Consider the following 24,871-nt stretch of genomic DNA (forward strand, 5'->3'; position numbering starts at 1 on the left):
GCTCGTGTCATGACCTAGAATGTTCATCCAGAGAGGTTGTGTATGTGTTCGTGGGAAGAGTGAATAGACAGGGAAGGAAAAAGACGCCAAAAGATACACAGTGAAGAGAGAATGTTTGCTATACAAGGGGCGAAAGTAAGGGTGAGTTGTGTTGTGGCGGATCATGTAAATTCGACGCTGGGATGCTGCTGTCTTTCCTGCCTTGCTCGGGCTCTCTCCGCGCGTCTTCGTCGGCGATTACTTGCATATTCGCTGGCATCCGTGCCGGTGTATGTCGGAGACGTGATGCTTCCGTAGGGGTTTGTTGACGGTGCGCGTGGCGGGGGAAGGTTACTTGTACTTTGTGGCGGGATTGGGGATGGGGTGACGGGTGGTATACTTCCTGATGCGTTAGGAGCGGTTGCGAGGGGAGGTTGTGAGAGTGGGGTTGGGGACGCGGTAGCGGCAGCAGCTCCGGCAGCAGCAGCGGACGCGGCGGCTTGCTCACGTTGCATCTGCTCTTGTTGCTGGCGTTCCAGTTCCTCGACGCGACGCCACCGGTCACGACTGCCTGTGCCTTCATTGCCAGAGAGGGAGCTCACACTCCCGTTTCGGCGGCGGGAGCTTCGTCTCTCCCTGCGGCGGGCATCCCTGCTGGCGGCGGCTTCCTCCTCGGTCAATCTTCGGAGTGTGATGGCATCCTTATGCATTTTCATCTTGAGCGATACAGGTGGCGACTCCACGTGGTCGTCTCGCTGCCATGTCCCACTACCAGGCGGTAAATGGCCAGACGAAGGTCCTACAGTTCCTCCTGGTGGTATCACGGGCGCCGCCGCATTGATGGGAGGCTGCGGCAGCGGCGGATGTGCCGGCGTGGGTGTCATGGATGAAGTAGGATCATGGACTGGGGGAGCGGGAGGCATGTCCGAGTGCGCTCCATCAACCGCCCCCGAAACGACAGGCGCTGTAGAAACGGCGGACTCTGGAGCGTAGGGGCCACGGGGTGGACGCGGCGTGAGATCGGTGGAAACATCGGTCGCCGTTTGGGAGGCTGGGCGCTTGCGTTGTGGCAAATATCCGTCTCCGGTATACCGTCGTTTGTTGCTATTTGCTCGGGCAATTCTTTCATTTTTGAGGTCGTGCCGTCGCAGATCCTCTACATGGCGTTGCTCGTCAGTCTTTTTTCGGGAGAAGAAACCCTTCACGGCGGCGAATGCTCCGGCTCCAAGAAGAGCGTTTCGAACGGGATGGGAACGGCCCTCATCTTCTCGCGAGAAGTATGAATAATCATAATATGATGACCCTGGGCTTTGTGGTCTGCTCGGGGGTCCACCGGGCGGCTGATGGTGAGCTGGATAACTCGGCTGAGGTCGAGGACGGTCATCCAGCCGACTCAGGCTTTCCTCTGTCATGCTGTCAGTTCGACGATGGGCGGGTCGGTAACTTCCTGACTCGGCATCGCTTTCTCGCTCGCGCCTTCTGTCAAACAACTTCTTGGCTAGCAGAGCGCCCCCGCCGAGGGCTCCGAGTTTAAGGAGTCTGCCACCCCAGCCACCACGACGGGACTCCTCATCCGAGTACTTCTCGTCCATGTAAGATGTTCGAGAGCCATCAGACGCGTCGTCTCGGTTGCGTCGCCGGAAAAGGGTAGCTAACCCAACCCCCGCGGCCCCAGCGGCTGCCATCCTTCCAAAACTGTTATGTCGGCGACCATCGTTCGTTGGGCGAGATACATAGCTGTAACGGCTATCATAATCTCCATCTGGGGAGCCTCTGCCAGAATCATATCGATAGGACAATACGAAGAATGTCACAAGAAGGGCGAAAGCAGCCACGGCATATAGGATGAACAACGATTTCGGTGATCCGTAGAGGGTCAGCCCCAGCGGAATCTGGACAATTCCAAGAAGCACTAGACCGCGGCCTAGCCACCGATGAATCTATTATCTGTCAGCGCTGATACTGCGAGAACAATCGAGAGACCCACCACTAGTTTAAGAGGCACGTGGTATCTTTTCTTGTTTCTTTCAACCTTGTGGACGAACCAGCCCCAGAAAACCTGGAAAACGATGATAACGTAAATCGCGAGGCCGATTCCGTGGTGAGGATTGGTAAGGCTTCTATTTGGGCCGACAGCGAACCATCCAAGAACGAATATCACGGTGCTCAGGAATAAGGTGAGGACCTGACACCAGGCATGGTACCTGAAAGCACGGTATGGATTTCGGAGAGAGTAGTATCGAATAATGAAAATCGACAAGGGAACCAGCCCCAAGAACACCATTGCGGCGATGACACCATGGGCAACGATCAGAGTGTGGTAATGTGGCATATCTCGAAATCGATTTCCCATTCCTAGAAACGTTAGCACGATGATTATTATCAGTGAGATTCCAGCTTACCATTGTATCGCATTGTCTCGAAGTTTACACCCATGAGATTAGGCAGCAGAAAGGTATCTCTGTCGAGGTCCCATGTTCCGTCTCCAACATGTAGTGTATTGGAGGTATATGAGGCCTCCCCAGGGGCCGTGAGCCCCGAATTGTCGGCCATGACTTTCGCTGCAATTCGACCTTTGGCAACCAGCTGAAATTGAAATGGGTTTCGAGCGGTTAAAGATGCAGTTGCGATATTACCGACGGAGATCTGTTGAGATCCCCTGCTTCGAGGAATCCACCATGCGACGATAGAAAGGGAGAGTTGAATCGACGGGACTACCGGTAAATAGCGTGGATGTCTGCCAAAGCGCGGGCGTCAACAAAGTTTTGAATTGCAGGTATGCGATCGAGACTGGCGGTGGAGGAGTCAATAGCAGGCGATACAGCGGTGGGTTGGGAGAGAGAGGCGGGGAAGACAAGAACTGTGAAGGTCACCATGCAACAAACAAGCTGTTCTCAACACACAAGAGGGACAGTAACAATGGACAAGGAGGATGACGGGGAGATGCAAGAAAAGAAAAGTGACTGGCAGAGCAAAGAAGCCCGGTGACTGCACGATCGAGATTGATCCAGCGCAAGCTGGAGGCTGGGAATCGGACAGCCAATAATAGTATGCCGTTTGCGGTTTAGCGTGCCAGCGCATATCCAGAGCAACCGCTGCTGACTCATTAGTGCCACTCTGACCGCCTTCTGTTTCCGTCCGATGGCTATCTTATCTCTCGCCATCACGCGATTTCTTCCGCCAAGGTCCAAACCCTCCCACCTCAAGACCCCTCATGGGTTGAGTTGGCAATGGTGTCCCAGCTGGAAGCCTTTGTCAGGGCGCTCTCTCGGTATGTCTTCCTTCTACTCATTTCTGGGAGGGTGTTCAACGATAGAGAGGCTCTCTTGCTGACTTGCCGGTCCCAATAATACAATAGCCTTCTCGGGTGGATATAGTAAGTCGACTGCTCTTCGGCCTTTGACTTGATTCCATTAGGCGCTGGACTCGAGAAGCTAACGGTTACGTCAAGCACTTTCTGCTGGTCTGCTTCCTTCTACCCTCAACCAATCGACAACTACCGGCGAAAAGCCACCACTGGGCTAGCCATCGACTTTCCCACGATCAATGTGCTGGGGTTTGTCTGCTATACCGTCTATACCGGAGCATTTCTCTATTCTCCAGTAGTCCGCCGTCAGTATGCCGCTCGTCACCCTCTATCCGAAGAACCCACTGTGCGGTTCAACGATTTCGCATTTGCTCTGCATGCCGTCATTCTGAGCTTCCTCGTATACACGCAGTTCTGGCCGAGTATATGGGGGTTCAAGATCTCGCGCTTCCAAAGAGTAAGCAAGCCCATTGCCGGGCTATTCTGGGGCTCTTTAGCGGCGGTTGCTGTGGTTGTATGCATTGTCTTAGCCAAGAGTTCCGACGGTGGCTATGAACCGTTAACCTGGGCTTGGATCGACGTCGTAAGTACAGCCAATGAGACTGCGAATTCCGAAGTCCTATTTTTGGATCTCTGACAAATGGCATCAGATTTATGCTCTTTCGTACGTGAAACTCGTGATTACGGTGGTTAAGTATGTCCCACAAGCCTGGGTCAACTACAAGCGTAAATCGACACGTGGCTGGAGCATTGTCCAGATCCTGTTGGATCTTACTGGCGGCGTGCTCTCCCTTGTCCAGTTGGTACTTGACTCCGCCTTCCAGAACGACTGGGGTGGTTTCACGGGCAACCCTATCAAGTTCCTCTTGTCGAATGTCACCATCTTTTTCGACCTGGTCTTCGTCATCCAACACTATATCCTCTACCGGGATGCCGAAGACAGCGACAAAGGGAATCCTGATGTGTACAGCCCGCTCTTACGCTCGAATGACGTGGCGAATGTGTAATGGCCGTTTTTAGATGACACCGATCTTTGCACTGGTCTTCCATCATATGGAGTTTTACCGGTATTTTGGATACAGCTGTTGGTTTTGTTGGTTAATGTCTCATGAATCATGATGCCTGCTCCCTTGATGAGTCTGTCGGAATTAGATGCGACAGTTCCATGAAGATGCCCAATTCGATAAACTTAGATCAAAACAGCATGGCCAATGGCTCCGAGCTGCGTATTCTCCCCGAGCATATCCGTCTCCAAGACGTGCTCTGCAACAAGCGTCCGACTTTCTCCACCCATTTAGATATTAGCTTAACAGGCAAGGTATCCACGAGGTCCCTGGGCTCAAGTGGAGCATGGACCATGCTCGCAAGCTCGTCGAGGCCCCCTCATCGGCGCCACAAGCCAGCACTTCAAGACGGCACCACCAAGGTGCCACGACAACGACAATATCCCCCTCATACTGTCTCGAAAAGGTGCTGCCAAACGAATCTTCAGCTCCGACAGCATCAAGTCCAAGCCTCAATGCCAATGCCATTGCCATTTCCTTCCAGTTGCTTAGTAATCCCGTGGTTGGAGCTTGGGGATGATTATCAATCAAACGGCCTCATCCAAGGCAGCCACCGTCAGTAAAGCCGGATTAAAGATGAGGATGGAGCAAAAAACTCGCCGAGAAGTTGCCGATGGCCCTGACACTGGAGCCAAGCCGGTGGCAGGTTCTTTGCGAAGAAAGCTCATGTTGCGTGGGGTCCGAAACTGAGTCAAGCGGAAGCAAAGAGACACAACTGGTGGAATTTGGGAGGGAGAAGGGAGTATTTTGGGAAGATTATTTGGGGGATTTCGAGAGAATCTTGTGGCTTGAGGTTTTAGATTTGGCCCTCGAGTGCTGCGGATGGAAAGGCAGAAACCGCCTGACCCCAAACAACTGAACCTCGCAAGGTCTCAGCCACGTGATCTGCGTCGTTCCTTTCGAGGTTCTTCAAGGGTGCTCCACAAAGTCAATTCGAATGTGATCGATTCGCAGGTCTCTCCAGTCTTCTCGGGGAGAGCGACAGACACCGCTCCTTGCTCTCGCCGCCTGAAACTATTCAGAAACCACAGCTCGGGGCGTTGTGAAGAGAGGACCGCCTGTCTGGTCCATTGTGCAGCGAATGCACGAATGAGCGTCGGGACTTTCTGGAAAGCTGGCGGTAAAACCTTCCAAAGAGACTCGGATCTGCGGTGTGCGGCCGCAGCCTGCGCCTTGGCCCCTGAGGCATCAGCCACGCCGGGGGTCTCATCCGATCTGGTTAGTAATTACGCCCCAGCCAATCGAGGGCGGCGGTTGCTCGACGCAGTGGATCGCCAAGTTGGCGCGGTTTTGGCGTCAAAGAAGAAGGGGTGGATTATTTCGAGGTTGTTCTCTGGATTGCTGGATTATTTTGCATTATTCCGGCGGATGATGATAAAAACTGGCTATTTTGGTGTTGGTTACGAGGGATTCGGGTCCGGATTGTTGTCTCGGCTGGATGGCTGACCACGGCGGTTCTTGCGATGCGCACGATGCATGCGCCTCGAGACTCATGGAAAGAGTGAAGCTCTGGCTGCCGATGAAGCGGTAACGGTCGGTGATTCCGTCAGTTAACTTTCTTTCAGGTACTGCTGCTGGGTGGCCTGAGGAACTGAGGAACTGAGGGACTGGGATGTTCAGCCCTACGGGTCCTCGCAAGCACCACCACCGGGAAACTGCAGCACACGGCGAATGAGAACTGCCATCACGCCGCCATGGCTGCGGTCCTCGCGCGGCTAGTGCCCAAGCTTGGATAATTACGCAGAATGCCCTCCTCCCATGCGTAAACGTACTCAGCAGCAGTGGGGTTCGCGGGTCTGTTGATCACCATATCCACCATATCCACGGAATCGAGCTGAGTCACAGTGACATCCGTGCAGCAATGGGACTGTAACGGCTCCATTCGATCAAAGACACGGACAGTAATCCGGGGTTAATCTTGAATTCCGGCAGGCTTGTTCAGCTATCTTGTTGGCTGTATGGCCGTCAGCCAGACATTGGATTCTTGCATAGCCACGTCTGACTTATGAGGGCCATCGTGGGTCCTGACACGGACTTGTTGGAAAGATTTCACTGCTTGTGTGAATATTCTAATATTAAAACACAGGCGTTGAATGTCTTGGATCTTGGGGCTTAAATTCACCCTGTCGCAGTGCCGAGTTCGATAAATAGAAACTTCAAGATATCGTCGCGAAGAAATATAAAGTCGAAGTCATGCTGGTGGCACCAAGTCTCTCTGACAGTCTTCACGGACGTCGATTGCATTGCACCACGAACATAGAACAGAGACGGACATGGAACATGGAAGACAGTAGATCTGTATGTCCTGCCTCTGCCTCTCATCCCATCTCAACGCCAGATCACTAACAATCTATCTAGAGAAGAAACCGATACTCAAGCTACTCTATGCCTCCCACAGCAGCAACAATGGACAACACTCTTCTGCTCGCGCCAGACTCGGACCCAAACTCGCTCCTCTACGCCTCCACGGCTTCCTTCGCCCCCATGCACCACCACCACCACAGCCAGGTCCAAATGCCAGACTACCTCTCCTACAACACCCTCCCCCAACTGGAATCCGCCTACTACGCAGACCCCCAAGTCCAACCCTACACCTACCACTCCGCCACGAACACAAGCGCCGAGTGGCTCCAGCAGCAACAACAACAACAGCAGCATGCATCTCACGCCTCCTCGCTAGGCGCACACATCCCATCCCCAGACCCAGACTTCGACATGGACCTAGACGTCGACACAGACGTCGACCCCTCCTCCTCGCCCCCAACCACCGGCCCCAGCACTGGCTCTCAAACCCCCCGCCGCGCCCTCTCAACCTCCAGCACAACCTCCAACACAAAGGACCTCTCCCTCTACGGCACCCCCCACCTCTCGCAGCCGGGGACCTGGCGCTGCGCCTACCCAGGCTGCACATCGCCGGCCCTCTTCCGACGCGGCTGCGACCTGCGCAAGCACTACAATCGCCACCGGAAACACCTCTTCTGTCGCGTTGAGGGGTGTCCGCAGTCGAATCCGCAGAACCCGGGGGCCGGGTTTAGTTCGAAGAAGGACCGCGATCGCCATGAGGCGAAACATAACCCCGGGATTATGTGTGAGTGGGCGGCGGAAGGGTGTACGCGGGTCTTCTCGCGGGTGGATAATATGAAGGATCACGTGAGACGGATTCATCAGCGGATTAATTGAGCTTTGCCTTGACTTGGCTTGCCTCCCTTTGGGTGATGGTAGAGATAGATAGATCTGGGAAGAGGGAAGAAGGGCGGTTTTCTGGGGTTGAATTTATTTTCACCCTTTGTTGGGTATGGAACTGAACAGGAGGAAGAATGCCTTGAGGCTGGTCTTCAGAGGGAGGGATGCGGTTAGACTGTATGGCTATGGGACAACACAACACTAGACGGCGCAAAGGTTCATGAGCTACCGCGGGTCAGGTATGGACGGTATGGACGGTTATGAAGTATTTGTTGAAAATATTTGTTAAATAGTTCGGGCTAGCTGGCTAGCATACCTATCTTTCTTGCTTATCCATTCTGCTCTTCCTTCTTCCACTTCCTCCAGACACTCCAGTTCCGAACGCCACGCCAAGCCTAGAGAAGAAGACGCCGGGCTTCCATAAATGCAGAAAACCTTGAAAGAAACGCTAGCAGTGGCCCATATACATGGCACGCGCCGAAGGAGAATAAAGGTCAAATAAATCAAGTCGAGTCAAACAAGTTAGCGCAGGTAGAAGCCACTCAATCAACGCCAGATACACTCCACGCTCCATCTTTGCCTGTCAGGCAAAGAGAATGCAAGAACGAATGACCGAACACGCAAATGTCTAACATCTCGTATCGCTGAAGTCGAAACAGAAAGCAGATTCGTAATGCATGCGCTGTGAGCCGCGAGATGGCCGCGTAATTCCCAGGGGAAAGCCGTCTCCTTGGGCGCTGTAGTCGCATTGTAGCATTGTATAGACGGGTCGGAGGAGTTATTGAGCGTTGATCCGTCGCCGTCGCCCTCGACCGCTACCTTCGGGCCGCTGTGAGAGGACGTGTCGCAGGGCCGCGTCGTCCTTGCTTTTGTCCACGTGATGAACTCTCACGTGTCTAGAGTGATTAGTACGTCAAATCCTCAGACAGGCCTTGGGAAGCTTACCGCTGGAGATTGTCGGGCCGCGGATACTTATGTTGCTGGTCCGGGCAGAACGGGCAAACGTATCCAGGAGAGTTGTGGACGAGTCCGTGGCGAATCATCTCGTTCTTCCGCTTGAATCCTTTCCCTCCCGGACCACGGGAACAGCCTTCGATTGGACAAAAGTGAGGCCGATCCTGCGAATGCACATTCGCATGTGAACTAGACCCTTGTCAGTCTTGGCTCGAGTTTCTTGACACGTTCGAGAGCCTACTTTAATAGATACTGTGTTTGGAACGGAGCCGCATTGCATCCAGGGTGGTGACATTTAAAGGTACCAGTTGGGGCGGGCGGTCCGTTTACTTGTGAGGAGACAAAGCTTGCTGGCTCAGAAGCCCCTGCTGGCGTATGTTCGATCGGCGTTGGATAACTGGTTGCTGGGCTTCGGGAAGCCGTGGAAGGGGGGTCGTATGGATAGGGCCCACTTGGCTTTGGTGCGCCACGCCAATACGTCGGTTGTGAGACCGGAGAGGAGACAGAAGAGATGGTCTGCGAGCTTGCAGGGGACAGATGAGAGTAAGGACTGGCGGGAATCTTAGGCGGCGCCAATCGAGTTAGCGGATGTGGTTCCCACGGTGTGGGCTCGGCTCGTGCCATGGGAGGAGAGAGGGCTGTGACCGGTGGTAGTGAAAACGACGAGGTCGCCGCGGTTCGTGGCGGTCCTCCGGTCGGTGGTGGTAGGACAGGCCTGAGTTGGCCGAGCTGGGTCTTAATGGGAGGCAATATGGTGCCGGCATCATCAGGCGGGCCGGATGTCGCGGGATCACGAAGCGCGGGTAATGAGTTTTGATTCCCAGGATCGGTAATAAGGAACTTGCTGAGAGACGGCGGCGAACGCTCCGTTTCGGTGTGACTGCTAGGGGAAAGCCTCGATTCCCCTGGGCCGTCGACATTGCCTTTCGAGGAGGGGGGTTGCGGTTTGTCGCCAACGGCTGGCCGTGGTGGTTCCGTAACAGCGGTGTTGATCAGACCAAGTGCTTCTCCTGCTTTGTTTGCCAAGTCGTGTGTGGTGGACTCGGGTTCGAACGGCTCCTCGAGAGCTTTGTTTGGTCTGCCTGCATTCAACTCTCTGGATCTGTAGAAGCCATGGTCGACGGGAGGAGGATCTACAGCAAATGGGTTCTCTGTTTCGTACCTCAGGATCTCATGGTTGTAGGGAGCAATTGTACCGCGGAGCAAAGCAGCAGTGGCCTCGCGCTGCCCAACCTTGAGTATTCTCGAGTTCTTAGCCCTAAGGGGATCCTTATCCCCATACTTGTCATCAACCCTCCCTGGCGACGGGTCCTGCCCGAATGGGGGTGGCGTCTGTGGCCTGGGCCCAAGGTCTGGCTTTATTGGCTTGAGCCCGGGGGATTCGTGATTCGCATACGTATATGGTTCGTTCATGGAGGCGGAGGTTTTTGGCGCATGAGGAGCGCCGCTTTCCTATTGTCAAGAGGTTGCGCTTGTCTCGGTGGCCCTCTTGGGCGTTGGCTTCCTATCCTCTTTCTGTTTCTCCTCCTTTTCTGCTTTCCGCTCTTCCCTAGTGGGCGCTCCAAACCAGCACTCAGGTAAAAAAAGGTCAGCGGGTACTTGGATACTTATATTATGGAACTAGGCTAGATCGCATCTTCAGTCCTGCAGTGAAGTCAGTACATGTGTCATGGTTTACCCATGACGGATTCATGGGAGGAAGCATAGAGTGCGACGGTTGTTTCCGGAGGACGAATCAACAGCATGGTCGGGGAGAGACAATAGCATCCAAGTTACACAAGCAAGAGGGGTAAGACACAGTGAATAGCGGAGGCTCGAAAGCCACCAGCAACATCTGGATGGCGCGCAACATATGTAGGAGACGTGGATACTGTCGAGGGCAGCTGATCGATGACAGATGCTGGGGAGGTCGAAGAGGGTTGGGGGGAGCGGCTGGAAGCGGAGGCGGGTATAAGCTCACCTGGGGTTTCCAGGGACGGATGAGGCTCAATCGGAGTCCAGTCGCGCAACAGTTGAGGCTCAAGAAAAGAATTGCGGCGAAGTAAAAAGGCAAGCCCCTCCGCTCAGAGATCAAGGGATGTTTCAGCAGAAGAATTATCCTCGAACGAGGAGGAGAGGGGTCTTGAAGAATGGGATGACGCCAGCGTCGACCAGGTGCGCAGGTGGTGAGTTGGTAAATTTGCAGCAAAGCCCGACTGGAGGAGGGGCTTCCGTTTTTGGGGGGGGGGGCTTCTGGGCGTTGAAGAACGATGACTTCAGAGGAGAAAGCGGCAAACAATGCGCCTTTGCGACAGCCGCGAACAGGCGAATACGAGAGAAAGAAAAACGAAGGGAGATTGAGGAAGGAAAGATCGAGAGATACGGGTGGTGAGGCGCGTTGATCAAGGAAGAAAAGAGCGGATGCAACGTAGTTCAGGAATCACAAACAGTTTGGGAGTGCACGGCTTGGCAAGGTGGACACGGCAGAGCTCCAGAGCCTCTCAAGCGGTCAGGATGGGAGTGAAGAATTCTCCGTGAATTCTTGAGGAATCAGCAGGCGACGACGGAGGCAAAAATGATGATATCAAACCAGGGCGTGGAGAATTGAAGCGCCGCAAGCACCTTGACAGTAGTGGAGACCTGTGAGTGGCTGCGGCGTTTCCAGCTTTCCATCAGGTTCCCGAGATGGGCTTCTAATTTCTTGGGTCCAGTTCCGACTCCGCACCCCGCCTGCCTGGACTTTTCCCTCTTGTTTCTTCACGTTCACACTCCAACGGATCAACGGGGGCTCAAGGGATCGGCACTGTCGAGTCTGATGATTGCCATCCAGGAAGGAAAAAGCAAGAATTTCGAGGAAGGCCGTGAAGAGGGGGAGGCTGACTTTGGGCGCGCCACCCAGGCAAACAACCAAAAAAAAAGTTTGATGTGCGTGGGGTGGTGGACTCACATTGAATGGTGCAATTCGAGGAGAATCGAGGAAAAAAAAGAAAATTGGGGAAAAAAAAAGAGAAGAAATAATCAAAGACAGCATTAATATGGTGTGTTATTGGATGGAAAAGGGGCTCAAAACCAGCCCGGATGTCCACGGACAGCCTCAAGAAGGAAGGAGATTCCAGTCTGACAAGGACCGGAGTTGTCTGTTCTGGGCTTTGCGGGAGGCGTCTCAGGTTCTCATTCGTAATGCCACGCCCACCTCCACGAGCCCGAGGTCATTCACGAGACGAGAGCCGAATCAGGATCCACCTCTGCCGATGAGGCTCTGCATACAGCCCTCCCATTGGCTGTCGCTGACAAGGAGGCTGAAGTGGCAGAAAGCGGTCGTCGTTCTTCTGCATCGATTCGCCGTGGAACTTGCCCGACTAATCCACCCTCGATGGGGCCTCATTCTCATACGAGCTGGTCCTTCACTTCCACTTTCGTATTCGTTCCTCACTTGCTTTCCCAGAACAAGTTTCCCAACGTTTTGATCCTCCGAGTGATGATTCTCCGACTCGGCTTTTGAGTTTGTCCTGCGCAGTGTTGGGATCGCGGTGTGGGCTGTCAGCAGTTGGTACCTAAGGCCGCCATGCACCCTTGCTGACACCCAACAAGAATGAATGATCCTCAAAATTTTCAAGGAGGGGGGGACAGAAAGAAATGAGAAGAACGACCAAAGAAAATGGCAGGGAGCGGAAAAATGGAGCTCAGGCTCGAATTCACCTCGGCTTGCAGGTGGGACCTGTTTTACGACGATCTGGGTAGAATTGGGAATCGCCGAACTCGTCTGGGCCTCAGGCTCGCAAATTAGCTCCTTCGGGGGACATTCTGCAACCCGAAGTCCATTATTGTTTGCGCCCTTGCCTCCCACTCTGCTCCCCAGTTGCTCAACAGCAAGGACAACCGGATGTTCAAGGTTGGCTTGGCATGCTCAGTCAACTCAAAATCTCAGCATCGTCGGGATGCGTGGCAGAAAGCCCTCACTCCTCGGAGTCAGAAGGAATCGTGCTATTCTTCCTTGGCGTGTGGTGGTTGGATGATTCGTGCCAACGATTGTCACTCTGCAGTGAATGATCGGCCACGTTTCTTTGGCTTCCCCTCTCTCCCTTTCCCTCTCCCCACTGGAGCCTGTGGAGGACGAAACATCCAGCAGACCTGGCTCTGTGAGTCTGTGACCACAGAGCCGCTGTCTGATCCATGGATCAGCCTCCCTGAACTCGGGCGCTCAAGGCGTTCGTGGCCAACAAACATCCTCTCGTGGAAATCTCGCGACGCTCAGGACGCTTCTTTGAACGGGAAGTTACGGATCCTCCACAAACTGGCTTGAAACCGGGGAGTGAGACGAGCGAAAGTCCTCTCAAAAACCCGCCCGAATGCACAAACTCACCGGGAGCACAACTCCGCTCACTCGCTGAGAAGCTGCGTCCGACAAGGAGCGAATCCAGGCCTCTCTCGCTTTCCCCCAACGAGCACATGAATAATTGTCCGGACGACTTGCGCTCACAGCTTCTCAGAAAAGCGATTTCCTGCGCTCATGCTCAAACCTTGACAAAATCACCCTAGGTTCGCCCCATTCCACGAGTGGTAATTGCTTCAAGCAAATCATACTGCGAATGGCATCAACCTGCGAGCATTGTTAGACGATGTCACAACGACTGTCTCATCCTTTGTTGTCAAGCAGATCCTGAGCCGAAGCGTCGCATTGACACTTCTCGGGAGGTTCTAGGATTGACCCTCGCTGGTGACGCCATCTGGACATGCGCTGCTCGGACGCACTGGAAGGGAGTTGGCCGGATTGAGCCTCATTGGCCAGTTCTCAGTCAGCCATCCCGTGGAGGACACTTGGTTGCGTTGAGGCGGGTTGAGGCGGACCATTCGTCTCACAAGGCGCAAAAGCAAAGATGGACAGGCCAGGGAAAGAAGAGAAGGGCAAAAAAAAAAGCACCGAATGAGCCGCACCCAATTCGTCTCTTGTCGTACTCGCGACTTAGCGTTGGTCATGCTTGAGTTGTTCGGGAAGACCCCTCTTGGCACAACACAACACGAGGCTGACGAGCCCGCTTCCTTTTCAAGTTTCTCACTCCTTGCAGCACCATTTTGCTCCTTCTTTGTCCCCATCCATTCCTCTCTGCATGCACATTCAGGCTGAAGCCAGCAATCTGTTAAGACCTTGGAATTCCTTCTCCTGCACGATGCTGGGAGGCTGTTGGACAACTGGCAGGCTCACACATGATACATCCCGCTCGTTGGTGGAGATGAAGTCAAACATGAACGCCTAATTGGCCCCAATTTGTGGACCATGGAAATCAGAGGTCATCTGATATGTTGCTGAACGACAATTCAGGTTCATAATGTTTCGCTCTCTCGCCACTCCTAGCTTTGAAAATCAAATTGTGCGTGCCTGAGGAGAGCGACGTTCTCCTCGTACCAGCACAAACAGGTGGTGCCAAACTCATCAATTGACCCACACAGTACTCCTTCCGTAGTTACTCCGCGAGAGATTCTGGGACATAAGGCTAAGACGACTTTACAACTTGCCCTTCTGTTGAAGGGCTGTCTGCACCTCTTGCACTCGTTCCCAAGCCGACAATGCGAACGGGACCATCCTCTGGGCATACTCTGCGGCTCGCGCGCTACTAGCCTGTCTTAGGGCGTACCGTGCTTTGATCCCCTGCATGATGACCGAGCTCCTCCATGAAAAGAATGCATCTCCCCAAATAATTTCTGGGGTTGGGTCCCATCCGGCATATTCGCTGTACCACTGCAGACAGTCCCCTCGCGTGGGAAGCCCTGGAACGACTCCAGGCTTGAACCTATCGACCTGGTGCTCGGCTCCCTCCAGGAAGTACGGACTGGTCAGGTTGCTGAAATCCGAAAGCGGGTGTCCCACCGTGGCCATCTCCCAGTCGAGTACACCAATAACACGAGGCTCAGTCTTGTGGAAAACCATGTTGTCGATCTTGTAGTCCCCATGAACAAGGGTACCTCGATCCTTCGGCTGGGCAGTCTTATCCTGGAAGAACCGCACCATCTCCATGAAATGGGGCAGATCTCCTACAGGTTCCTTTGTTTCCACATCGACAGCTTGCGCTTGGGCCTGGGAGATCGTGGTAAATGTGGCAATCTGTCGATCATAGAATCCTGACGGCTTTCCAAATCCTTCCAGCCCAACAGCCTTGGGATCAACGCGGTGGAACTTGGCCAAGGTGCGAACGGCATCTTTCCATCTGTTCAAGCGTTAGACTGATACATAACATCATCAGACGTGGTTTTCCGCACAGAGCAGTCCTCTCTTCCGGGGAGACCTCGGGAATTGTGGGATCGGTAAATATCCTCCCGTCGAGAAACTCCATGATGTAGAAGGGCGTTCCGATGACGCTACTATCCTCACATAGACAGTACGCCTTGGGAACAGGCACGTCCGTCTTCTCCAACGCATGAATGATCTTATATTCCCGCTCCACCTTGTGTGCGGTCTTCGAGAGCAGTTTGCCCGGCGGCTTCTTGCGCAGGACGAATTTATTCCCATCGGCGGCGATAAGCTGGTACGTCGGGTTGGACTGGCCGAAACCAAACTGTGACACAAGGTGAGCACCTGCCCTCCTTTCATCTGATTCCATGGCCCACGTTTGGTCCGTTTGGTTATATTACCTGCTTCACGCCCAAGGGAGTCTTGATGATGGGCACATTCTGGTCGATGTACCGCTCGAGGGCCGGAATATCAATGGGCTGACGTACGACTCCAGCCATGATGCAGAAGCGATGAAAAAGAGTAATCAACTAGAGCCAGTTTTCCCACAACTCAAGAAAAAGAATTGAGGCCAAAGGGAACTCATAGTCGAGCCAGGAACTTCCCCGGTAATAAGAAGGTGGCTCGGAGAGCACAGCGTCCCCAGCACTTCTCCCGGACCGAGGCTCTTCGCTGCACAGGGGAGGGTTTTTGCGGGGGCGGCGTCGGCACAGACTACGAACGGTCGTAAAGACCTTTCGCGCAGGTCATCCAAGCTTAGTAAACCAACCAAACACAGCAAACACCGGCTCTCCCACTTTACGCGTCCGCGCTCTCACCGCCAGACGCGTCCCACTGGAGCAAGCTGCATCCACAGCGCCTTGGATGCTTGAGGAGATGAAATCCATGCCAGCAACTTCACCGCAAACAATACACCGCACCTTTCCTTTCTCTCTTTCCCCCTTTCGCTTCTCCTTCCCCCTACGACCTCTCCGAACTCCCGCCAACCCTACCATGACCAAAGAGACCACACCACCACCCAAAGAACGCACATTGACAACAAGCGCGACTCGCGAACCACCATCCCTCCCCGCCTCCCCACTCCCAAAACGAGCAAAATCCAACGCCGCAGAGACAACAGAACCCTCCGCTTCCAACATGGGCTCCAACGAGACCATCGTCGCCACATCCAGAGGCGCAGCACCACCAATCCAATCCCTTTTCGTCAAGAAACTCACTCCCTCGGCCCGCCCTCCGACTCGCGGTTCCGCCTTCGCGGCGGGATACGATCTCTACGCCGCGAAGGAAATCATTATCCCTGCGAAGGGGAAGGCACTCGTTGATACGGGGCTGGCAATTGCTGTTCCTGAAGGGACCTGTACGTTTCAACCCCCTCCCCTTCCCAACTTCGAAGAATCGCTCGGACTAACTAGGGACGATTATAGATGGTCGCGTCGCGCCCCGTAGCGGTCTTGCATCGAAACATTTCATTGATACCGGTGCTGGTGTGATTGACGCGGATTACAGGGGCGAGGTGAAGGTCCTGCTGTTTAATTTCTCTGAGGTCGATTTCACAGTCAATGAGGGCGATCGTGTTGCTCAGCTTGTGTTAGAGAGGGTACGTATCTCCACTGAGTCTTCTCGCATGCGCCAGCTGACATGTGTAGATTTATACCCCCGAGGTTGCGGTCGTGGAAGAATTGGCGGAGAGTGTCCGCGGAGCTGGTGGGTTTGGGAGTACGGGTAACTAGGCTGAACCCAGTATGTCGGGCATTGGAGAAACAGGAAAACATTATGGGAGGAGGGGTCTATGAAATATGAATGACATGTTTAGACGAAGACCTCTCTTTCGCTCATGATCTAGAAATAAAACAATAACGATGCTTTATACCTCTAAAAATGTGCAGGTAGCCGTCCTGTATGCATTGGAAGGAACTTCAGAGATTCCCCTCCCACTCTTTCGCCTTGAACTCCACCGTGGGTTGCCTCAAAAACCTCACATTCCTCACCAAGCGGATCTCCGCTGCCTTCGTCCGGCGAAGATGCTCCCTCTTGGCGTCCTCATCGCCACCTGAGGCCCCAGTGGAAGCAAGTTCTTTATCCCTTGCCTCGATAGTCTTCCCGAGGACATCGTGCATGCTCGCCAGAACCTTCTCCGTCGCCTTTGCGAGCGGCAATTCCGCCGGGGAGACCTCGTCTGCCGAAACCCAGGATTTCGTGTTCCGCAAGTTCGAGTCGGGGTCGGAAAAGACAGCCTCCCGGAGCCGCGCGACGGTCAATGCGGCAAACATATCGCCCGTGCCGCTGAAGAAGCAATCTAGAGCGGGGACATCGATGCGAAAGAGTCGCGGGGTCCCGTTCGAGCGGGTTGTGGACCCGATTACTGTTAGGAGATTCTGGGTTGAGGGTGGGGATGGGTTTTCCTGGAACGGCGAGAGTTTGGAGAGCTGTACGGAGGTGATTATTACGTGGGGAACGTTGTAGGTTGCGTGGAGGGTTGTAATTGCTTGCGCTAAGGTGGAGAGGGAGGTTATTTGCACGCCGGAGAGGACTCTACAGAAGCCAGTCAGCTACCGTTCGACACATCGTGTAGAGGGAAGGGCAAGGGGAGACATACTCGGCTTCGAATTGATTAGGGAGAATGAGGTCGGCGTATTGGATGACGCTCTTGTAGGCCGGGACTACGTCGTCGTTGACGTAGAGACGGCCTTGGTCGCCCATAACTGGGTCCAAGACTGATACGGTATGAGCTAGCTGATCGTGAAAGCACAGGCGGGGTAGACACACCCCAAAAGAAAGACCCCGGACGGTCGGCAGCTTTGCGTTGCAGGTCCTGACCGATTGTCCCAACTGCTTCAACAGCAGCGGCGCTGGGAGCATATCCAGAGAGCATAACATCGAAGTCCGTAAGGTAGTTCAGGCAGAGTCCCTCGTAGAGGTTTCGAATCTCCTCGGCCGTGGCTCTGGTCCCCCTAAATTGGCGGTAGCCGGTGTGGTTGCCTAGTACCGTATCAGCAGTGAATACATACAGCGAGAGCGGGTACCGACTGAAATGAACGGTGTTCAGAGCGGCGACTTCACATCCTAAGGACTGCATGACAAGGGTAGCCATTTTGTTGCCGACATGACTTTTGCAGCGTCAGCTCAGTCGGAACAAGGCAATAGAGACTGTCCAGTGTCTATTGCACAGCGCAAGCGTATATTCCAACAAAGACATGACATACCCGTAGACAACCTAGCAATATCAGTTTGCTTTCTCAGACGTGGTGGGAGAGTCATAGTGGGGGAGGGCAGCGCGGCATACATGGCTTGCAATTGCAAGGACACTTGTCTCAGGGACGAGATCTGCAGACATGGCTGAATGGAGAGGTTGTTAAAGAGTGAAATTCCTCCGGCGTGGTCTTTCCGATTCGATTGATGAAAGAAGAGTCATTCCATCGCTGTCGCTGACGAGCGGCCTGGCAAAAGTTTCTGTGGAGAGCGACTTGAATCTCCACTCGCTGATTGGCAGCCGCCTCCGATTCTTCGAGGAATGTTCTTCAGGTGCAGAGAATGATAAGCCTCGTCTGAGAGAAAGCCTGCATGCAATTCGATTGGAGCGCTGACTGCTCAAAGAACGTGGCTGTCGGATGGCCGAGAGTCCAGACGCTTCGATCTGAGGCTACTAAAACAGCCTTTGGCGGCTTCTCACGGCCTCGTGCAGCTTGCCTCTCTCTCTCCCTCCCTATCCTCCCTCCTCACCCCTTGTTCTTGTTCTTGTTCTCGTCTCTCTTTAATCTGTTCCATCTTCTTTCTTCTGTCGTTCGTTCTTTCTACTTCCTCCCCTCCTTGTGATCTGGGCTTGACGGTCCATCCACTCTCTCGCTCTCTGGAGTACACACAACCATGTCTTGTCCATGACATCTGGGGCCAACATCACGCTCTATTTCTCGTCTTTTGCGTTGCCTGCGTTTTAATTCCTCTTATCCGGACTACCCTTTAATGGAAGTCCCTCTGCGTCCGAGTCACTCGTTTTATGCTGCCAGTCATCCATCATCGAACCCCGCCGTAACGAATCCACGCCCCGATCATAATGCAACTACAACCCTGGACCAGCCGGAGCACACTCTTACGGACTCTTGTCCTCTTGACTTCAGCCCTTCCCGCAGTCCTTGCTGGGGAGAAGACGGCAGATTCTGCAGCCTTGTCGCGACCAGGCCCAGACCAATTGATCGCCGGCATAGTACCCGTTGAGGAAGCTCCACCTGTGGCCCTGAAAATCAATGCTCCGATCGCGAGAATCCATCATCACGGGCGCGCGCACGAGCACCAAGCTGAGGACGGTGACAATGGGTTGCTTGTTCCACGGTCCTCATCGTCTTCATCCCCCTTCCCCACCACCTTCGACACCAGCCTTTCAAACAACTTCACCTCCGATACTTGCGGCGACTTCTTCAATACCTTCCTTGCTGACTCAACGTTTACCAACTGCCATGCCATCTCCACGCTCCTGCGCGACTCCAGCTCATTCTTCCACATCCTCTCCTCTGCCGCCTCAACCTCCCATGTTCTCGATATCGCCTGCTCTGCGGACGTAAAGTCCTGCGCTTCCGCAATGTCTAACTTTGCCTCCGACCTCCTCGACGACGGCAACTGCGGCCAGGACTACGCAGATGGCAACCCTCTCGTCACAAATGCCTACGTCAACATGATCACGTACGAACCAATCTACCGCGCCACCTGTCTCCAAAGCCCCGACACCACAGACTACTGCTTTGTCGACGCCCTAACAAACACCTCCAACCCCGTGGACTACGACGTCTACCTCCTTCCCTACGGGAGCATCATCAACTCCAAACCTTTTCCCACATGCAACGCCTGTCTCCAAGCCACCCTAGATATCTTCAGTCAATGGGCCCAGGTCGACGGCCAGCCTTTGACCGATTCATATCTCCCGTCCGCTCGAGAAATCAATGGCCACTGCGGCTCGGACTTCGCAAACGTCAGCATCACAGCCGGTCAAAAAGACGAACGCCCATCTGATACCTCGATGAAACTGTCCGTATCTCTACCCTTCTGGGCCTCCCTACCAGTAGGTGTCGGGATTTTATTATGCATCTAAATTACCGTGCCATCTTCCTTGTGCCTTTTAGCAAGCACTCTCTCGACGGCTTTTATTCCACTGTGTAATTATTATGTGTCGCGTCATCTATAACTATGGATCGTGTATGGATGATGACAGCGACTATATGCGCCTTCTACTGCTTGGCCATCATATACTACTTATACGTAATGTAATAAGACTGTGAAAGTTCTCTCTGTGTTTGAGAAAGGACGAGATGAATATCGCGCTCCCCAGAATTTCTTGCTCGAAGGAACCCGGTGTAAAGGCGGAAATATATTCAGGCAGAATAGGGCATAATTCCATTGTTTTAATCCATTTCATCACGCACAGTCCCGCAACTTTCCTTTCTTCATTCAAACGTCCCGCTGGATTGCCCGAATCGCGGTAAAAATAGATACAGTAATTCTAACTCAGCTTGTGAGGTATATCCAACTCAAGTTTATAGATCAAACATATAAAACGGGAAAGAGACTTCGAATATGCATAAGTAGAAGGTCGACAAGAAGCAGTCGCTCAAAGAAAGGGATTATCATTTACTGCGGAAATTGGGAGGTAAAAGTAGGCAGGGGGGAAGAGAATGAGAGGTTAGCTCCCATGAGACTGCACACCGCTCATGGCGACCCCTACCAAACTCTGCGGCGGGCCGAAACTACCACTCGCCGAATTTAATGAGGCAGCGTCTCTCTCGCGCTTGATGCGGAAGTATGCTGTCTTCCCGAATCGGTTGAGCTGCGCCCAGAAGTGTCGTCCTGCGGGGTGGAGTGCGATCCGCTCAAGGAGATCTGCCGTCGCCTCGCGTACCGTCTGTTCGGGGTGAAGGAGACCCATAGCGAGATAGAACAGGCCTGCCTGACTCTCGGGGGTGACAGTGAGGAGCTGGCAGATGCCGGCATAGTCTTTGATGGCATGGGAGAAGGCTAGGTAGACAGATCCGGCGTCCGATGGGGAAAGTTTCAGTGTGCGGAGGCGATCGTGGTGGTGGTGAAGGTCGGGCTTCAGTATGGGGCGAGCAGGGTAGAACATTGCTGCGATGTCCTGGATGAAAGAGTAGTAGGACCGGGTGGTGCGCCAGCCCTCGATGCGGGAGACGGACGCCATCAGCTCTCGTTGTTTGGCGGACTCGTCTGGCCAGACGTAGCCGTGGCCACGGAGCGTTGTCGGATCGCCTGGATCGGCTTGCAGGCCACTAGGGCTCTCTGGAAATAGCTCCTCGTTCGGTCCGATGATGTAAATATTAGATGCACCGTAGACCGTTTCCTCGAAAGCAGCCGCGACCCGTGTAAATTTCGTAACGTAGGCTCGCCATTTGGCTCTGATTGCGTTCTCACCATGTCGGTTTGCGATGCTGCGTAGTACGTCTTCCATGAACAGGTTGTCTCCGGTGGGGTCGGTATTCGTCCCGGACACGCTTACTGGGCTCTGTTGCTGAAAATATAGAAGGCCGTCTGTGACAGGGGCCGGTTCGATGTGGCTGCTGATCTTCATGCGACCTGTGGGTAGGTCGCAGAGTAGATCCCACCACTCAGGGTGGTTCGCAAACGTAGGATTCGTTACACCGGCAATGAATCCAGGGACTCGCAGCAAGTCGTCAATCTTGGTCAGATCTGTGTAGGGAAAGGCATGGCGCGTGAAGCCGCGCAATATGCCACCAGACGCCAGTGCGCAGGCGGCCAATACGGCCTCTGCAACCTCTCCCGACGGGCGGTTGTGACCGAGGAATACAACTCGTTTTTGGGTTAACATCGCATTGACGAGAACAATGATTGGGTGGGTGTAGGCTCCACTTGTGGTTAAATGGGGGTGGAGGGGGAATGGTTGTGGTGTTGAGACATGTGGCGCAGAGAAGACCTGGATAAGTTTAATAAGAGAAAAGTCACCGACAATCTCAGGCCAGATCACTGTTGGTACTTTGACTGGTATCGGAATGTCGTGGTAGACAATCTTGGATTCGAACTCATGCGTATCCCGTGGGAGCACGTAACGCGGAGAGGCTGAAGGCTTTTTGGGTGACGAAGGATTGCCTTCGTCCGTTTCGGTGAGTTCGTTATCCTCAGCCATCCTCTGACTGATCATCTGTTCGAACTTCTCGATGAACATGTCTTTGCTGTTACTCGCTTGCAGTATCTGTCGCTCAAGTAGGTTCAACTTCGGCAACAGGGACAAATCCATGGCATTCACAGCATTATAGAGGGATTCAAGCGTTTCCGGGTACGGCGACTTAAAGTAATCCTCCAGGGCAAGAAGAAGGATAGGCTTTGTTCTCGTTAGCTGAGCAACCCCCGAAGAAGAATTTTACGCGGATGCGGCGTACTTTATATATATGAAGGAAGGAATGGCGTGTGCATATCGCCATGGCCTTCACTACAGCACCTCTGGTGTCAAGTAAGCTGTACTGTTCACACCAGTGGAGCATCGCGGTTGGGTCAGGGAACATACCGTTTGACAGTATTATCTTGTTTCGTATTGACCAGATTGAGGACATACATCAACGGAGGTCCCTCACCGCCGTCTTCCTCGTCACTGCTCTGCTCCTCCTCCTCCTCCTCCTCCTCCTCAGTTAACTCCTCCGACTGGTTGTCCAAGTCCTCGCTAGCCACTTCATCGCCTGAAGATGTTTCTGTCTCAACTCCCTTCCTCTTTTTCTTCTTCTTCTTAGTCTTCGCTGCCTGTTCTTCCTCCTCCCCATCGGCGCCGCTATCTTTATGCAAAAAGAACATGGTCCAATCCTGGCTACGGACATGCGTCTGGTCCGGGAGCATCAGCTCCGCTAACATGCTTTCGTCGCTGCTAATGGCGCCTGGGTACTGATGCTCCATGATCGGGCCCCGATCAATATGGAAGGAGGCGACGAGAATGAACTCCACATGTCGCTCCAGGGAGTCTCGGGGATACTGAGATTTACACCGGCGTTGTTTTGGCTTCGAAGCTGCAGCAATCTGGTCACCAGAACGGCGCTGTGACGTTTCGGAGCTTCTCGGTGACGGCTTCTGGCCGATTGACGGAGAAGGAGACAAGTGCGGGGGTCCATTGGACTTCGGCGGACTTGAAGTCGCTCCATCGGACGTTCGAATGGGCAGCGTGACGCTCATATTCGTTGCTGCGAGGAGAAGAAGACGTTGCGGAGGTGGGGAGAATTTGAGGTTGGGCTCGGCAATTAGCTGGGGCGGGATAGCTTCAGGAGGCCGGCGGACAATAACAGAGGCATGCTCGATCAATGCGCCAGTCGAGAGGAAGCTGGTGGTTGCGCCATTTGTTAGCTCAGTATGCCAGACGTTAGTAGAGATTGGAGAACTATCAGCAGCGAGTTCGACGGACTGGAGCAACGACGTGCTGGAGCGTTTGAGACTCAGGGGGGAAAGGGAAAGGGGATTCAACCGATCCGATCTCCACAGCGGGGAAGCCTCTCTGCTCTCGCGCTGCGGGTGGTATCGACCACAGCTCTGAGACTCCTATTCCATGGTCGACAAAGAAACCGCAGAATTCTCAATTATTCTCACTGAATTCGTGTCTCAATTGTTCTCTGATCGGAGTATACTCCCGACGAGCTGCCGAGAGTACAAACGGCCCGCACGTGCTTAGGCCGGACCAACTGAACCGCCGAATCCCCGAGTTTGTTTTGTTTGGTGTTTTTCCCCTCTGGGAAGGATGTATAGCCCGCCCGGCGAGGTCACTCTCCTGCCTCGGGTCTTTTCTCTAACACCCTGTCTCTGGTTCGAACATAGCTCAAACGCACTTTTTCTCGTATTTCGATATGGTGAGTATTAGGTATATTCTCTCCGAACAAGTTTGAACCTCCTGACTCTCCCTTCAGGTACCCTCTGGCAATGCTCCCTTTCGACCCTCCCCGCTATCCTTCAACTCTCCCCGTGCTTCACCATTCCGACGCCCATCTACCCCGAGTTCTCCTCCGACACAAGCCCGTCCCGTTACGCCAGGAAGTTCTCCCAATCGAGGATACACTCCGGTTGTATCCCCTAGCAAATTGAATCAATCCTATACTGCCGAAGACCACAATGGCCCTCCCAAGAGCAGAGACCCAATTCCCCAGCCCCGGTTTACCAGAGAATCCCCCGCGTCCCCAGGAAAAGGCGCCAGTGCACTTGACTCTTCCCCTTCGAGTATGGAGGCGAAAGCAACAAGCATGATGGCTGCGACATCCGATGCAGCAGCCAGGCTGGCCACGGCACAACTTCGAGAGATACGAGAGGCTTTCCAGGTCCTGGATAGGGATAATGATGGATTTGTGGACAAGGATGACGTAGCAGACGTCCTTGCAAATATTGGTGTGTGGGCTCGTGCGACCTCAATTATTCTAACACCCTTCTTTCTGCTGAATTTGTGACTAACGACGATACCCGACTAGGCCAAGACCCGTCGGCGTTGTCCCAATTCTTTCCCTCAGGAAGCCCTCCGACTATCAATTTCCCTAACTTCTTGAATACTCTTTCGCAACTACTTTCACCACTCTCCTCGCGCCAGGAACTGACCAATGCTTTATCCGCATTTGATGAAGACGATAGCGGTCAGGTCGATGTGGAGGAATTACGCGATGCCCTTTTGAATACTGCGCCAGACGACGGGGAACGCCCGTTGACGGAACGCGAAGTCAATGAGGTTCTCAGCGGGTTTACTGGCCGCAGAGCCTTCGGGGGAAAAGGCGGGAAGGCTCAGGGAGGTGGAAAGAGAGGGGAAGTGCTGAGATACCAGGAGTTCGTCGACGCGGTGATGGGCGGAGCAGAGAATGGACAAGGCAAACGGGATTCTTGATCTGAAGCATAATCGGAGAAGTTGTTGTATTACAGGGTCATGATTGATTTATCCGCTTTGGTTCCATGCTGCTTTCTGCTCCATGAGGCGTTCTTGGGGGTTTGTTTATAAATAATTCCTACAGCTCTGGCAGCTCTGTCAAAATGAAATCAGTAATCCAACCAGGAAACTTAACTTATCGACCGCTTTCGACAGTTCATCAATCCGTGGAACAAATCAAGAAATCGATTCGCAGTCCCCTGGCAACAAACGCCTCGACCGTGCTAGCGCTGCGAATTAACCGCGCCGTCGCGTGGGAATCGACGAGTCTCCGCATTCCTCGGCGATTG

At 53.7% G+C, this 24,871-nt stretch overlaps 13 protein-coding genes across 13 annotated transcripts; 7 read left to right on the forward strand and 6 right to left on the reverse strand.

The window, feature by feature from the left end:
* Window positions 1-66: 66 nt before the first annotated feature.
* Window positions 67-2,657, reverse strand: BJX67DRAFT_232889 (uncharacterized protein). Its single transcript, XM_071025960.1, has 3 exons — window positions 2,382-2,657; window positions 1,967-2,334; window positions 67-1,919 (listed from the first exon to the last, which is right to left on the reverse strand). Exons 1-3 carry the CDS (start codon window positions 2,530-2,532, stop codon window positions 162-164), a joined length of 2,277 nt encoding a protein of 758 aa, XP_070882898.1. The 5' UTR covers window positions 2,533-2,657; the 3' UTR covers window positions 67-161.
* A 552-nt stretch (window positions 2,658-3,209) lies between these two features.
* On the forward strand, window positions 3,210-4,293 carry BJX67DRAFT_384281 (putative L-cystine transporter; the record flags this gene model as incomplete). Its single annotated transcript, XM_071033638.1, has 4 exons — window positions 3,210-3,250; window positions 3,338-3,355; window positions 3,431-3,869; window positions 3,937-4,293. The coding sequence occupies 4 exons, from the start codon at window positions 3,210-3,212 to the stop codon at window positions 4,291-4,293; spliced, it is 855 nt and encodes a 284-aa protein (XP_070882899.1).
* BJX67DRAFT_233051 (uncharacterized protein) lies at window positions 4,105-5,043 on the forward strand. Its single transcript, XM_071025967.1, has one exon. It carries the CDS (start codon window positions 4,395-4,397, stop codon window positions 4,911-4,913), a length of 519 nt encoding a protein of 172 aa, XP_070882900.1. The 5' UTR covers window positions 4,105-4,394; the 3' UTR covers window positions 4,914-5,043.
* BJX67DRAFT_233026 (uncharacterized protein) lies at window positions 5,031-5,915 on the forward strand. The gene has a single exon (XM_071025966.1). The coding sequence runs from the start codon at window positions 5,173-5,175 to the stop codon at window positions 5,794-5,796; it is 624 nt and encodes a 207-aa protein (XP_070882901.1). The 5' UTR covers window positions 5,031-5,172; the 3' UTR covers window positions 5,797-5,915.
* Window positions 5,916-6,388: 473 nt separating this feature from the next.
* BJX67DRAFT_232916 (putative C2H2 transcription factor) lies at window positions 6,389-7,972 on the forward strand. Its single transcript, XM_071025963.1, has 2 exons — window positions 6,389-6,648; window positions 6,709-7,972. Exons 1-2 carry the CDS (start codon window positions 6,544-6,546, stop codon window positions 7,528-7,530), a joined length of 927 nt encoding a protein of 308 aa, XP_070882902.1. The 5' UTR covers window positions 6,389-6,543; the 3' UTR covers window positions 7,531-7,972.
* Window positions 7,817-10,073, reverse strand: BJX67DRAFT_362493 (uncharacterized protein). Its single transcript, XM_071030003.1, has 4 exons — window positions 9,650-10,073; window positions 8,729-9,565; window positions 8,479-8,676; window positions 7,817-8,429 (listed from the first exon to the last, which is right to left on the reverse strand). Exons 1-4 carry the CDS (start codon window positions 9,898-9,900, stop codon window positions 8,312-8,314), a joined length of 1,404 nt encoding a protein of 467 aa, XP_070882903.1. The 5' UTR covers window positions 9,901-10,073; the 3' UTR covers window positions 7,817-8,311.
* Window positions 10,074-10,954: 881 nt separating this feature from the next.
* Window positions 10,955-11,598, reverse strand: BJX67DRAFT_232920 (uncharacterized protein). Its single transcript, XM_071025964.1, has one exon. The coding sequence runs from the start codon at window positions 11,495-11,497 to the stop codon at window positions 11,051-11,053; it is 447 nt and encodes a 148-aa protein (XP_070882904.1). The 5' UTR covers window positions 11,498-11,598; the 3' UTR covers window positions 10,955-11,050.
* Window positions 11,599-13,764: 2,166 nt separating this feature from the next.
* Window positions 13,765-15,508, reverse strand: BJX67DRAFT_232897 (phosphotransferase family protein). Its single transcript, XM_071025962.1, has 3 exons — window positions 15,094-15,508; window positions 14,722-15,017; window positions 13,765-14,669 (listed from the first exon to the last, which is right to left on the reverse strand). Exons 1-3 carry the CDS (start codon window positions 15,190-15,192, stop codon window positions 13,970-13,972), a joined length of 1,095 nt encoding a protein of 364 aa, XP_070882905.1. The 5' UTR covers window positions 15,193-15,508; the 3' UTR covers window positions 13,765-13,969.
* A 24-nt stretch (window positions 15,509-15,532) lies between these two features.
* BJX67DRAFT_362501 (dUTPase-like protein) lies at window positions 15,533-16,498 on the forward strand. Its single transcript, XM_071030004.1, has 3 exons — window positions 15,533-16,049; window positions 16,117-16,289; window positions 16,339-16,498. Exons 1-3 carry the CDS (start codon window positions 15,557-15,559, stop codon window positions 16,420-16,422), a joined length of 750 nt encoding a protein of 249 aa, XP_070882906.1. The 5' UTR covers window positions 15,533-15,556; the 3' UTR covers window positions 16,423-16,498.
* BJX67DRAFT_362507 (pyridoxal kinase) lies at window positions 16,499-18,275 on the reverse strand. The gene is made up of 6 exons (XM_071030005.1): window positions 17,976-18,275; window positions 17,896-17,906; window positions 17,720-17,799; window positions 17,459-17,671; window positions 17,289-17,406; window positions 16,499-17,224 (listed from the first exon to the last, which is right to left on the reverse strand). The coding sequence occupies exons 1-6, from the start codon at window positions 18,024-18,026 to the stop codon at window positions 16,609-16,611; spliced, it is 1,089 nt and encodes a 362-aa protein (XP_070882907.1). The 5' UTR covers window positions 18,027-18,275; the 3' UTR covers window positions 16,499-16,608.
* BJX67DRAFT_232929 (uncharacterized protein) lies at window positions 18,264-20,066 on the forward strand. Its single transcript, XM_071025965.1, has one exon. It carries the CDS (start codon window positions 18,744-18,746, stop codon window positions 19,770-19,772), a length of 1,029 nt encoding a protein of 342 aa, XP_070882908.1. The 5' UTR covers window positions 18,264-18,743; the 3' UTR covers window positions 19,773-20,066.
* A 162-nt stretch (window positions 20,067-20,228) lies between these two features.
* BJX67DRAFT_232892 (AFI1/MesA family protein) lies at window positions 20,229-23,290 on the reverse strand. The gene is made up of 3 exons (XM_071025961.1): window positions 22,212-23,290; window positions 22,087-22,147; window positions 20,229-22,028 (listed from the first exon to the last, which is right to left on the reverse strand). The coding sequence occupies exons 1-3, from the start codon at window positions 22,862-22,864 to the stop codon at window positions 20,361-20,363; spliced, it is 2,382 nt and encodes a 793-aa protein (XP_070882909.1). The 5' UTR covers window positions 22,865-23,290; the 3' UTR covers window positions 20,229-20,360.
* Window positions 23,291-23,384: 94 nt separating this feature from the next.
* On the forward strand, window positions 23,385-24,759 carry BJX67DRAFT_362511 (putative calmodulin). The gene is made up of 3 exons (XM_071030006.1): window positions 23,385-23,529; window positions 23,587-24,058; window positions 24,139-24,759. The coding sequence occupies exons 1-3, from the start codon at window positions 23,527-23,529 to the stop codon at window positions 24,540-24,542; spliced, it is 879 nt and encodes a 292-aa protein (XP_070882910.1). The 5' UTR covers window positions 23,385-23,526; the 3' UTR covers window positions 24,543-24,759.
* The last annotated feature ends 112 nt before the right edge of the window (window positions 24,760-24,871 follow it).

Source organism: Aspergillus lucknowensis (assembly GCF_044049455.1).
Source record: "Aspergillus lucknowensis strain CBS 449.75 chromosome Unknown BJX67scaffold_46, whole genome shotgun sequence".
Taxonomy (NCBI): Eukaryota; Fungi; Ascomycota; class Eurotiomycetes; order Eurotiales; family Aspergillaceae; genus Aspergillus; species Aspergillus lucknowensis.